General features: G+C 39.7%; 3 protein-coding genes across 3 annotated transcripts; all 3 read right to left on the minus strand.

The window, feature by feature from the left end:
• Window positions 1–1,639: 1,639 nt before the first annotated feature.
• Window positions 1,640–4,894, minus strand: snrpd2 (small nuclear ribonucleoprotein D2 polypeptide). Its single transcript, XM_084350672.1, has 3 exons — window positions 4,774–4,894; window positions 3,449–3,628; window positions 1,640–2,061 (listed from the first exon to the last, which is right to left on the minus strand). Coding segments are annotated over exons 1-3 (357 nt in total). The 5' UTR covers window positions 4,776–4,894; the 3' UTR covers window positions 1,640–1,886.
• Window positions 4,895–8,765: 3,871 nt separating this feature from the next.
• Window positions 8,766–9,983, minus strand: foxg1c (forkhead box G1c; the record flags this gene model as incomplete). The annotated part of the gene is made up of 1 exon (XM_084351532.1): window positions 8,766–9,983. One exon carries the CDS (start codon window positions 9,981–9,983, stop codon window positions 8,766–8,768), a length of 1,218 nt encoding a protein of 405 aa, XP_084207658.1.
• A 2,472-nt stretch (window positions 9,984–12,455) lies between these two features.
• pglyrp5 (peptidoglycan recognition protein 5) lies at window positions 12,456–13,833 on the minus strand. The gene is made up of 4 exons (XM_084350531.1): window positions 13,814–13,833; window positions 13,504–13,702; window positions 13,232–13,350; window positions 12,456–13,084 (listed from the first exon to the last, which is right to left on the minus strand). The coding sequence occupies exons 1-4, from the start codon at window positions 13,824–13,826 to the stop codon at window positions 12,909–12,911; spliced, it is 507 nt and encodes a 168-aa protein (XP_084206657.1). The 5' UTR covers window positions 13,827–13,833; the 3' UTR covers window positions 12,456–12,908.
• Between the last annotated feature and the right edge of the window lie 153 nt (window positions 13,834–13,986).

A 13,986-nucleotide genomic window follows, 5' to 3' on the forward strand; every position in this document is an offset into this window, starting at 1 on the left:
GTGGTAAATGTTGATCACATGCACAAAATATGAAGACGTGATAAGAAAAGTAGACTGAATGAATGCATCAAATCTAACAAATCTGTTTTCCCTGCTGTCTCTACTTTCCATGTCTGAACAGAAGATGCTCACAGCTGGAACACATCTGTAACATTGTGAAGAGAAATGTAATTCTCTTGGTCCAATGAGCTCAAGCTCACATATATATGATGTGGAGAGTGTTTCGACTGCATGTAGCCGCTGCAGTCCCGATGATGATATAGCTTTAGTGGACTTCTGTCCCCCTACACATGTAGAAGGACAAAAAATACATCATAGAAGTACACGAGCAATGTGATGTTCACAAAAAGCGCACCCTTGAGTTGGTATTATTGTTTCAAAAATACTGTCCTCAATCTAAACAGTCAACCTCTGTTTGAATGCTACAAACAGGTATTAGGTGAACCTAATTAAATTTTAATTTAAGTCAAATGTCTTTAATATTTAAACTATGAAAGATAAAGCAGTTGAGTCATCTGAGGGGCCTCCTGGTGGCCACGGGGCCCTGAGCAGCAGCTGTGCTTCCTCATGCCTCGGGCTTGCATCGCAAAAATTTGTAGTTTTCCGGCCTCTGCAACATGATCTCATCAAACGTTTGGTAGATGTCAAGATTTGCCTGGAGCAGCAGAGCAAAAGGAATCATTACATGAGTCACAGGAAAGTCAGAAAAGTTCACCGCATTTCACATCCACTGCTCTGATTCTTCTCTTCTGACCCAGCAGGCTTCACCTGAGAGCTGTAAATCAGTGAGGCCTCGCTGCCCGCACACAGGGCGACCACAGTTGCTGGCCTTAGGGTTAGTACTGAGAGCAGTAAGATGTTGTGTAATGTTAGATGTATAAATGTATAACGTAAAGATTTTTATATGGCAATAAAAAATGCTTTCGGACATCAAAATTACTTTCCAGGAGTTGTTTTCTAAATATAAAGTCCTACGGATAAACCAAAGGGGATTTCAACACTGATACATAAATCGATAACATTCAGCTCTCCAAAATCTGTAAAATACACAAGCCTTTTATTTACGCACACAATCAAAACCTGTGCACTTGACCACTGAATTTGAGAGCAGCAAAGAGCAGAAGTTAGGTGCCAACTGTTTGAGAGAGGTAAGGCGAGACTAGCTGTTGAGCTATTAAGACAATTAACAAAGTGGTCAGGAGGGGCTGAGCGGCAGAGGGGAACAGCCTGAAATGGAGAGAGATGAGGGTGTGAAGTGACAGTCAGCACATCTGGTCTCATCAATAATGCAGCGGGCCTTTAAACGGCAGTTTGTCGCATATTGAGCGCTGCTGACTGAAATCAAGCCCGACACCTAAGCTGCTGTCAGGGGAGAGTGAAAAGGGTGACAGCGGGAGGAAGAGGAGGAGGAAAGGGCTGGCAAAGACAAAAACGGAGTAAAAAGAAGTTTTCAGTGAGGCTTTCTCTGATGTAGTGTGTAATAGATGAGCGAGGTGAGAAGAATGGAAACTCACCAGTGGTATAATATGATCTAAAAATAGTCAGAAATGATTTAAAAATAAATAAAACAAATAGCTGAATTATCAGTAAATTATATAATAAACATCGTAGCATGAAGAAAAAAATGCCCTCACAACACTTCAACCTAGTCATCACTTTTATTATCAAAATGAAAAATACAGAAGACAATGCAAAACCAGGTATTCTTGTGCCCGAATGGCTCGTCGTACAGACATCATTTTGACACTATGTATACCCAATAGTGACTGCAGTGACCCCACAACAACATAAAAAACAAATAAAGAAGTTTCCATTAATGGTCGTCCACTGCCACAGCCTTTAAATCATTCAGAAGAAAACAAACAAAAAGAAAGACGTAGAAGAGTTCATTTTCCTGTGATCAGAGGATTCCTCAGCACGATGATGACAGAGTCGCCCCTCAGGAACATTTTAGAAATGTAGCGGTCCTTGTTCACCGGCTTAGACTTCTTCTTTCCCTTCCCGCTCTTGGGAACTTCTGTCCACATCTCCTTCACGTTCTCTAAGACCATGTTGCAGTGTCTGAAATAGATAGAAATCAAACATTCAAAAACACTTGCACAAAACAATTTTATTCTTTAGTGACACGTATGATGAATGACGAATGATGCAAGATCATTTGTGGCAGCAACCAATTTCCAGTACTTTGAATTTTCTCTTAGATATGAAGAAAATTCACGAGTGGTAATAGTCTCCACAGGGGATAAACACAAGTATGACTTAAGAATTATAATATCTTAGTCTGAATGGATTTGGAATTTAAACAATTATTAAGTTATTATATAACATAAGTATTATGTTATTTATTTTAACTAAGATAAAGTATATAACTGAGACAAACTTAATTTTAAAAAATCAATATTCTGTTCACCAGATTAGAGAGAGACTTGTGAGATTCTGTGATTTTTACTGGCACATTTTGCACAGCATTATATCCAGTATCATCCTGTATTACAGTGTAACATTACCTACTGTAGGCTTTTATATCATCCCGTCTAATATCTCTTTCACATCCTCTTGACCATCACGCATATAAATCACGGGGTGCTTACATTTGGAAAGATGTTTTAAATATCACGTCAGACCATTCCTTCTTATTGTCTGTTAGTACAGTGGCCCTTTGATGACACATTGTTGGCAGCTGAATTAAATTATTTTTTAATTCATTACAGGTCCTCTTACAACACTTGTTTAGGATAATAATATGAAAATGTTCTTGCAATGTTAAATATTGTGGATAGAATTAAAAAATAAATAAGAGATGGCATCAGTGGGCAGAAACTGAACAGAAATGTGTAATTAAGCTCAAGATCCAAATTATCCTGTATTACTACACCTTTATAGATAGTATAATGATTTCTTTGTTGATCAATGTGATGACATGGTTCTTTTTTTCCCTTTATTTTAACCATATGATTTATTTTCTAATTTGGATGGGACACATTTAAGATCTAAATTCATGTGCACTTCTCATAGTTTTTGAGATGACAAAGTTTTTGACTTCCTTGTTGAGGGAACGGTGTCAGTCACACACAGAAACTTTTGAGGATTAAGCTGCTGTAGGAAGAAAATGCAAATAAATATTTATACTCTTCTAAAGATCTGATTTAATGTTTGAGCTAAATCTTTGAGGCAGCGTTCAGCAACTTATCAGGATATGTGCCAAAAGCAGTGTTTTTAGACTTCATCCTTAATTACTACTGAGATGTCAGCATCATAGCGGATAAAGCCTACTGGTAGAAAGTTAGCACTTTGATGTATTGCTTATTGCTACAAGTAAAAATACCATCCTGAAACAATGTAATAACAAACAAGTAAAATAAACAAAACTAATTGATATAATCAAGTATAAATCTCATATTTCACTCTCAAACATGTTAATTAATAACTTAGTGACTGGGCTCAGTACCTGTCAAAAGCCTTGACTCTCCCGAGCAGTTTCTTGTTGTTGCGACAGTTAATGAGGACCTGAGTGTTGTTCTTCACTGACTGCGTGAGCACAGACAGGGGACCAGTGTTGAACTCCTCTTCCTCTCGTTTCTGGAGCTCCTCTGGAGTCATCTCCGACTTGGGTTTTGTTAACAGACTCCTGAGAAATGACACGAAACAAAAACAATTCAAATGTGGACAGTAAATTTAAAAATATGAATGATCAGAATGAAATGTTGGCCTTAGTATAGGCTTTATATTGTAATAAGGGCAGACTTAACACATAATTGCTAACCCTACCCATCACGGTCAGTAAACAAAAAAATTATGTTATATTACTGTGTTTTATTTATTTCTAATGTGGGGTTGTATTAAAAGTAACTGCATATCTCTCTTATTGTTTATGCTTGTTTTTCCCTTGTTGGTTGCATAACTACTTGTAAAACAAAATTAAGTTTAAGTTGTTGTTTAGTTCACATAACAAAGAATATGTTATATACTTATACTTATATACTTATATACTACAAAAATCAATACTGTACACATGGCAAAAGTACATTTCTTCACTATACCTGTAATACAGTAATGTATTAATGCAGTTACCGTGTGTTCATGCACACAAGTTATAGTTTTTAACAGAAGATACAAACTTAATACAAAAACAGTTAAACCACTTAAAAAACTTTCCACTGACAGAAAATTAATGTGAATCGTTTGTTTTGCCTTTAATTTACAGTATGAGGATGCATTTTTCAACCTATACTTGTTGATTACGGTGGTTTCTTCCCCTTCTTCTAATATGGATCTCGCATTAAAAGCAAGACGATAGACTTCATCAACTGACAAAGACTAAAGGCTTTATTCTCCCATCTGAATACTTACTGAAAGCTGTAATAACGTAACTAATCTCTGTTTGAGAAGACACATGTTCAAACACCGTTGTACTTTGTGTTAGCACTCGGCTAACTAGTTAGCTTATATCAGTGCAACTGTTTGACTCTTGAGTCGTAACTTTTCAATTTCGCACCGAAGCAGTTTTGAATGAAATACAGATTTTATTTGTATATCACAGCAGTAGCGTAGCTGCTACATATTTGAGTTTGAATACATGTAGCGGCGACAAGGTCTAACTATTGTACTTCAGCTCACCGGCCTCGACTCTTATCACTAGCATTGCTCATATAAAATGCTAACACGGGTAGCATCCGAACTGCTAGCTACTGGCTGCTGCGGTTCAGCGTTCAAACTCTGAGCCCGAAAAAAAGCCATCTCCAAAAAGACTTATTGATCATAACAGATACTTACATGATTTCTGATGTATAAAAACAGTTTAGTTAGATCGTATCCCTCTTGTGTCCAGCGGGTCCTTTCGTTTGTCCAACGATTCTTACCAGACTCGCGTGGATCGAACTACTTCCGGGTCAGAGAATCGGCGCCTCAAAGTTTTGTAATAACTTCCGGGTTACTACAGTCTCGTGAAAATGTATATTAAACTCAAGTTTGATTACTTTTCTTCACCAGATTATTGTCATATTGTCGACATGTACATTTGGTGTAGCATTTTGTATTTATTTCGGGCAGATGTTAAAGGCTGGCAGTGGTGACAAGTAGGCTACATGTACCAAAGTAGTGTTCAGTGTACACTTTTTTTTTAAATAGGCTGCTTGTACTCTAGAAGCCTATTTACATTTTATGCACCGTCATATTTCTATTCCACTACATTTAAAGGCAAGTATTTCAAATATTTCTTTTACTTCATTGCAATTATTTGACAATTAAAGTCAAGAATATTTTTGCAGATACAAAATAAAAAAGAGTGGGCACATAAAATACTACTGTATAATACTTAACACCAGCTCCACCCTGGATGACTGCAAACATAACAGGCTGATAACATGTTTATTCATCAGGTATAACGTTAATATAACCAAATATTACTGCAGCATAATGTGAAGTCTATTTTTTTTTTATCTTGATATGTAAGTAACCTACATTTTGCTGATGACACAGTGTGTACTCAGTGGTACACTAGTCTTACCGCCTAGTACAGTCAACAGGTCCTGCTATCTGTACTTAAAAGGATCTGAATACCTCCACCAACACCACAGGCCTGAGATAAGAGACCAAAGAGGAAGAGAAGAAGTTGATTTCCTCATTAAACATAAATTACTGTTATTATTATGATTATGATTATGATTATCATCATCATCATTACTATTATGCTGTTTGTGGTATTACACAGGACCTTCCTGATAAAGAAACAAATTGTCACAGGAAAGGAGATGGCAGAGGGAGCAGCCAAAGTGATACCACGGACCCAAACAGATAAGTCTTTGTTTTGCTCTTTAACACAACAAGAACGAGAGGAAAGTAAGTGTGTGTGTGTGTGTGTGTGTGTGAGAGGGAGAGAGAGAGGGAGATGGGGATAGGCTACATTATCTACACAGCAGCAAGTGAGACACTGAGAGATTGGCTTTCTTGCAAGAGACAGACAGACGCCTAAGGGTGTACAACCCACCCACCTTATTTCAAAGGGTGGCAGATCTACCTGTGGAAGCCACTTGCAGTGGATAATGGTGGCCTGTGTGCTCTTGAGAGAGGCGAGTGTGTGGGATTGATTTCCAGAGCTGCACTATATATCTTTATGAAGCACACCTAGCTCTGCCAAAAGCCTCACATCTTAAACTGCGGAGCCGTTGGCCTGTAAAATGAGCTCAGTGTGGCATTAGCCGTACATGTGATGGGGCAGCAGTGATCTGAAAACACTGTTGCAGTTGTCCAAATAAGTGGGCAGAGATAGACCTACAACCATTAAATAAGACAGGCAAGAAGAAAGCACTTGAATGACTCTGAAACAATTGACTAATGAATAAGATCACATTTTAAATGCACACTATTTATATGTACATGGACGAAGCATTGCTTTATTTTGGGACTGTACTGAAATGATTGGATTAAGGAAAGAAAGTGAATCTTATATTTTATTTCATTTCAAAAAATTCCCTTTCCAGCTGGGACGCTACTGAACTTATTACATTTCAGATGCACTGTTCTTCTTTTGTTTGTGATGCAAAATAGTGACAATTGGAGCAACTGTAGTCATGAGGTGATGGTAGCAGAGGTATCGTTCAATCATCTCTTTTCTGATTGGCAAAACGGACATATTGGTCCTACAATCAGATAGAAATAGAAAGTAGATCCCCGATATAAAGACGGGACTAGTGTCCCCTGCACATGGCAAACAAGAAATGCATCTTTTTATGGAGTATGTGGCTTTTATTTTGTGGACTTTTTCAATACTTTATTTTACAGTAGCTGTAGTGACACAGAAAACAGGATGAGAGAGGGGGGTGATGACACGCAAGGTTCACAGGTCGGATACAGCCCCACTGTGGCAAGGACTTGGTCTCTGTTCATTGGCCGCCCACTGTGTTTTTTTTTTTTATTTAAAAGAGGAAAGAAACACAATTTTAATCTTTAATTATGAAACTTTTAAGCAGTCCCCTGCTCTCTTCTTTCTTTAAAAATAAAAAATACAACCCCCCCTCCTCTTCCTCACCCTTATAATATTACTGTCCCTTTTACGATTCATCAGCTAAAAACTAACCCAATCCAACCGTGTTGCAGACAAAGTGATGTAAATTTATCATTGGGTTGATTTATAGCTCTGTGGTTATTAGTTGAGCTGTCAGAGAAGGTGGTTATTTATTACACTAAACAGTATCTTCTTACTTCTGCCTCAGGGTATCAGACTCTACTTGGCACCACAAACCTGTTGCTTCACAGCTCTGTCCCCTCTGCTCTCTAAAATGGGACCACAGTTACTCACGCCAGTAATGAAAATATTATTATCTTCGTATCTAGACCTAGACCGTGAGTTTGCCAACAGTGATGTTACCTGATCCAGCCCAGTCTGCTTTAACCACAGGCGACTGTGAATGTGACTTGGCTCGGAGAGGTGACGGGCTGGGGTCTCCTATATATAAAGAGTCTTTTGTGTGAAGGAGGCATCGGTCCAGAAAGCTGCTCTAATCTGTATCCTCCTACATGTAGTTTTCCTTTTTTTATGAATTTATATCTCAGGGAGAGGTGAGGGAAAGTTTAACAGGCAGTGATGTCAGCACGGGGTGAAACACAAGACAGATCAATAAGATCAGGCTGGAAATGTCATGTCTACCTGTTGAAGCCACATCACAGTCTGAAGCACACTGTTTCAACATGATGTCTCCTCAAGAAAGCTTCAGGTGAAGGATTGAACTGTTGATCTTTACGGGAAAGAAAAGTAGAGGATCACAGGATGTTTATAAAACTCCACTGTGTTTTTCCACATTTTACTTTAATACTTCACTTTAGTTAATAATCAAAATCAGTCTATAGTCCTTGTAATGGGCTTTAGACTGAAACATTTAATAACACACCCAAATAAGAACAATGAAGCAGGTTTTAATGGAGGAAGAGAAAACACAATTAAAAATGCAAAAAATTACCCTTTAATTACATATGGGCTAATTAAAATGGTAAAGTGATATTTTTAGTTGCATCTATAAAGAAATCGAATAATTACCTACATTGTATATTGTTATTGTACATTTTTGAAACGATTTCAAAATAATGACATCACATTTGTTTAAATATTAAGTTATCTAAAAGATGTTCTCGCTCATATCAGAGCGAGTCCACAGATTGGTTTTGGTTAACATGCTGCCAAACGAATAACTTCAGACAAAGTGAAAGCGTAATTTCCCTTTTTTTAATTTTATTTCATTTTTTAAAATGGCATTTCCCGGTATTTTGCAGGATAATTTCAGATGATGGCATTAGGCCTAAAACAGTGACATGCGCGCAAACATCCCTCCAGTTTCTTTACTTACAGGTGCACACACATGGAAATTAATGAATGAAGTGGAGAACATTGTTTCTATAACAGGAAGATAGTTACAGCTGACAGATGCAGCCCAAGAGGTCTTTAATTATATTTTTTAAAGTGTCGCTGATTACTCTGATGTTTTAAAAATAACCCAAACCAGAATTGGTTTTTTATGCATCAGCTAGTTTTTGTTAATTTGACACAAATTGCACAACAGCGTCCTGATGAAATGAAAAATGAAAAGTCAAGTGCAAAATAATTCGTATTTCAATTTCGATGTCATTCACTGTAATAATAAGAAATTAGGAAAATATTGCGGGGAATTTTTCATTAACTGTTTCAACAACCTCTTTACGCTTTGGCCTTTTATTTGCCAACTTTGTTCATCTAAATTCTACAGCAGTATTGTTTTATCTTTATGTCTGTTACTTTATTTTTCTATATTCCAAGACGAAGGAGGGCTTGAACAGTAATTTGTAAAGTCGTTACAGCACCCCCCGAGGTCTGAGTGACCGCTCTTGGATAAGAATTGTCCCGGAGACGTCTTGGCCGTGGCGCACTCCTCTTGGCACGGACCAAACGTTGCGCCACATGGTATTTGGTGAGAGTAAAAGTAGCTGGTTTGTCCGGAGATCATGTTAAAAGAGCACGGATCCGACAGCGGCAGGGTGCAGGCAGGGATGGATGTGGAGAAGGCGGTGCAGGCGGCGCCGATCTGGTGGCGACGGGATTGCGCGCAACTGAGTCCGATGTAAGACATCTCCTGGTGCGTCTGCACGAAGCGGTCTGCGTCTCCAGCACTTGTTGCACTCAGCCGGGACCGCTGAGAAACAAGCGATGCGGCGTGGTTGGGGAACCGAGGGTTGGCACTCAAATAAGTCCCTGCGCCGAGGTGGGTGCGCACCGGCGCTTGGAGAGGCAGGAACGGCGGCACCGGCCAGTAAAATGGACCCGCTGCGGCCAAGGTCACGCTGGCTGCGGTGCTGGCGGACATCAGACGACCTCCTCCTCTCTTTAGTGCCAGCTTGGCCCTGGAGCCAGCTGCGGCCCTGCGCCGGAGCTTCCCTGATGTGCCACCTATGAAGACGTCCTCGCTGCAGGGGTCCAGCATCCAGTAGTTTCCTTTCCCCGGGTCGTCATAGTGGCGCGGCACTTTAACGAAACACTTATTCAGACTCAAGTTGTGCCTGATTGAATTTTGCCACCCTTGTCTGTTCTGTCGGTAGTATGGGAAGTTTTCCATGATAAACTCATAGATGCCGTTGAGTGTGAGCCGTCGCTCCGGGCTCTGGCGGATGGCCATCATGATGAGCGCGTTATAACTGAAAGGAGGTTTCTCGGGTTTAACGCTTTCTTCTGCTCCCCTGTTCTTCTTTGGTTCTCCCTTATTTCCCTCTCGTTTTCCATTTGCAGTCACAGATTTGGTGTCTACTTTAGTGCACTGCTTTGGGTTTTCGCACTTCTTCTTTTCATTGTCAAAGTTTTCCTCTTGACCGGACTTCTCTGGATGCGCAGGGCGCAGCTTCTGGGACGGAGAGGGAGGCTCCTGGTCCTGGTCACCCATCACTCCCTCTCGTCTCCACAACAGGCTGCTGATGCTGAATGAGGACTTGTGGAAAAGTCGGTCCGAAGTTTTCAAATCCTCCATCTTAGAGGTTAAAGTTGCAGCTAAGATCCGCAAAGATGCCCGCTGATCGGAGCAGAGCGCGCCACTGAACCCGCAGAGGAAAGATGCGCTGATTCAAAGTGGAGAGGAGCCAAAGACGCACCGGCCACACAGCGTGAGAGCAAGTGCGCATGATCACAGGAGCGCAGGACTGGTTACTCACAGAAAGTAGTGCATCACGCTGTGACTGGATGTAACAGTGAAACATTTGGAGGCGTAAATTGTGCATGAGACGAATGGATCCTCATGCTATAAAACAGAATCTCTAATTCACCCGATATTTAATCACTTTTTCTCGATAAAATCATAAAGCCTCAGAAACACAACGTGACAATTAAAATGTTTTACCGACAATGGCACATCTGGGTCATTATTTAAAGAACATAATAATATTTGGGAATAACCCAGAAAAGCCACATGCTCCACACCCAAACCGTGCCAACACACATTTGAACCCGGGATGAAATGAGCTGCTGTCAGTCTGTCTGACTGATCAGTGAACTTCCGTGACTCGTGAAACTCAACCTTCTCACACGCGCCTTGCCCTCGGGGCTGGCCTCAGTCTCGCTCTCTGAGTCTTCTTCTCTTCCTTTCTTTCTCCTCCTTTCCCTCTCTTCTCTTTGTTCACACCATAATTTGGCAAAATGTCGATCAGAAGAGAGAAGCAGAAGCAGGGCTGACTGGTGTTGTCGCCACTAGGCCCGAACAAACAGTGAAACGCAACATGGATGTTGTTCAAAATTGAGACTCTGCTTGTTTCTAAACCTTTTGCAAGATTTCAAACAATTCTCAATATTTTGGACAGAAAAGGGGAAATGAAGGTCATGGCAGCTTTGTTTTTGAATGAAAATGCAGCAAACAGGCCTTCATAGGCCCAACATCCACTCATAGGTTGTTACTGCATATCAATCTCTGCAGATTCTCTGAAAGTCAAACTGGTTTATAGTAATCTGGTCCAAATTAATTAGTAAAATATAACCATTTAAGCACAGCTGGTGCTGATAACTTGCACAAAATGTAAATTGATTTTCGATACAGTTTCATAAAAACTGACAAAAGCCAACCAGTTTCCTTCTAAGGTTGTAAAATAACTGAGATCTAAGATAAAATCAACAGTGTTTCTTCTCTTATTAAATAGGTTTTTGTAGGAGAAGTGGATTGATGATTAAGGTGTGTGTGTGTGTGTGTGTGTGTGTAGGGAAAGAGAGAGAAGCAACTTTTGTTCTCACTAATGAAGACAGTGAATCATCCCGTCACATGTGAATGAGGCATGTTAAGACAGCAAGCCGGATAATGTTTAACTGTCTTCTTGAAGCATTGATTTAAACGTCACCACATACACTTTTTTTAAGAGGTAATAATGTTTTCAGCTGCCTGCTGTACTATTTCAAAGATGTCTGTCCAGTTGAGAGTGAATAAACCACTTCACCTGAGCACAAAGATACAGAGAACAGTGAGTGTGTGTCTGTGTCTCTGTCCTGATACTGAAATAGCTCAAAACCAGCTTTTCATTTATTTGACCTTGAATGATCATCTGAAGGACACAGGCAGGGGCCTAAAATGTTTTTGAGCCTCTAGAAAACTGTAAAACAGTGTAAACAGGCTCCAGGGACGTGAGAAACAAATTTTTTAAAGGCTCCTATTATAGGAAAAAATGATCATTTTGACTTTATTTCTAAAAGGAAATCATTTCATTTAATCTATTATAAAAGTTACAGAAGAATAAAACTCAAGTTGAAATGAACCTTGATGTGTCAAAAAGGAATGCTTGTTTATATTTGGTAATATTACAGCAAATGATTGGCCTCTACAGTGTAGAGACATGTACAGGCTGCCGCCTACCTTCACTACCATCAAGGTAATTACATTAATTATTAAGACAATGGTGAATTTAAATAAGAAACAAGTGAACATTTTGTATAATCTGATACAGGAACGGCTGCAGTATATTGAAGGTTACTTAACCACAGCTCTCACTTTTTATTAATATTGTTATTATTTAAATCAGCTGTTCTACTGGCTGTTATTTTTCCCCTACGGTTTAATATACGAGACATCAGACATGACGCAGGAACTGCACATTTAATCTTAGCAGTGTACCTTCTCTTAGTCAATTTGATAGGGCCCTCCCTCATAATCCCTGCGCTGCACAAGTGAGCACTTGTTGGGAATGTTTCAGCCACTGCAGAAAGCACGCATTGTTGTCTCAACACTTGTAATCCACTTTGATCTTTTTGTCTGCTCAATATTTGATTTCATGTCTTATACTGTATTGACAGTGATGTTGCAGCAGCACCCTGACAAAAACAGTTTGTAGGCTTTTATATCATGTATGTATCATTAATTGAATGATTTCTGTGTGAAGGACTGTGGCTAACCCGGTCATCTGTGGAAAAGGGCCAGCAAAAAGAGAATTTCTCACATACATAGGAAATAAATCAAGCAGTCATAATATAGCTGATAAATGTTTTTTATTTCCAAAAGACCTGTAACATTACATTAAACAGGTTAAATTCATGTATTACAACACAGCTCACTAATGATATCAAGCAAAGCACAAAGCAAAGTAAAATGTATTGTCTACTATATTAATGTTGCACTTAGACTAATGAACTAATAAGTAGCATGATTAACTTACCGTTACCATGACAGTCTGGCAGCATGTTAAATGAAATGCATTAATTAAACAAAAAAAAAAAGCATTTTGTGCAACTAATGCTGATTGGATTCATCCAATATGGTGGCTCCCTCTGCTGTAAATGAAATGTCTGACAGGCTGTGAAACCTGCAGGACCCGTCACAAACTTCCCCTTAGTTAAAAAGATACCCAAGATAACAAAAGAATAAAATGATTTAAGATGTGGAAAGAATTTCCCACAAAAAACCCATCATCATCTGCAGTGATCTTTATTTGGAGCCCTTCAGTTGTGGTAGTGCAGCATAGAGATTTGCTCCTGGACATTCAGTCTGTCCCTTATCTCTGTGTCCAAGCAGGGAAAATGTTGGGCTTATAAAGCCCTGAGAGACACCATCCTGCAGCAGCTGTTTGACTGATGATAGTGCCTCTGCGCTTGGCGTGTCATCTGAAATCAAAAGATGCAGCATTATCATGACGTGCAAAATGTTATCTAAACTGATACTCATAAACGCTGATAGTTCACGGAAAGTCCTTGACCTATCATGCACTTTGATTGTTGTCGCAATGCAAAAAAGTGTTTACTTGAACTTACTGTTGAAATTGCCCATGAAGGCGATCCCCAGTGAGTCATCATTGTTGTATTTGGTATGTGCTCCTACCACACCCCAGCCCCGGCCCTCAAACACTGTACCATCTCCTCCGACGACAAAGCTGAAACATACAGAAAGTATGCAGAAACTCATTAGAAGGACTGCAGAGTTAGTTTTTCACCAGTGTGTCAACATAAACACACAATGCTGTTTAAACATCACTCAAAAAATGACATCTCCCTGTTTGAGCAGCGTAGGCACCAGAAATACTCACTTGTATCCAATGTCATCGAATTTTCTGTCTGTCATGTGCCCTCTCTGAATGCTGACGAGACGCTCCTTGCACTCTTTCAGGCCTGTGCACTCTGGGAGGGCAGTGTGGTGTATAAACACTCTCTGAGCCGGGCCATTCAAAGGGCTCGCCTTTTGTTTCGGGGCAGCTGCTCCCCACTCCTCCCTCGAAACAATGTTCACTGAAAAGCAATTGAAAGATGATCAAAAGCATATTCAGAATAAAAGTTTGTCATCATGGAAAATATAACATTTTCTAAATTTCTGTAGTTCACAGCGTTTTTTCGTCATACCGTTTTGGTCCATGCCTTCTGCACACAGATGCTGTTGGTTATGATGACTGACTGGCAGCAGACTTTCCTACAGCATTATCAACAGGCTTATATCAGGAGGTGTGGCCCTGGGAAGTACACCTTCCTTGTTCTTTTGTTCTTCCGTGTGGATACATGTCGTTTGAATGAGCACA

Source organism: Pagrus pagrus, assembly GCF_965226575.1.
Source record: "Pagrus pagrus genome assembly, chromosome: 4".
Lineage (NCBI taxonomy): Eukaryota > Metazoa > Chordata > Actinopteri > Spariformes > Sparidae > Pagrus > Pagrus pagrus.

Coding starts and splice junctions, on each gene's coding strand:
- snrpd2 (XM_084350672.1), bottom strand. Junction 2,062..3,448: donor AGAGTCAAGGCTTTTGACAG/GTACTGAGCCCA, acceptor TATCTATTTCAG/ACACTGCAACATGGTCTTAG.
- pglyrp5 (XM_084350531.1), bottom strand. Junction 13,351..13,503: donor TTCGATGACATTGGATACAA/GTGAGTATTTCT, acceptor TGTATGTTTCAG/CTTTGTCGTCGGAGGAGATG. Junction 13,085..13,231: donor CTTCATGGGCAATTTCAACA/GTAAGTTCAAGT, acceptor TTTTGATTTCAG/ATGACACGCCAAGCGCAGAG.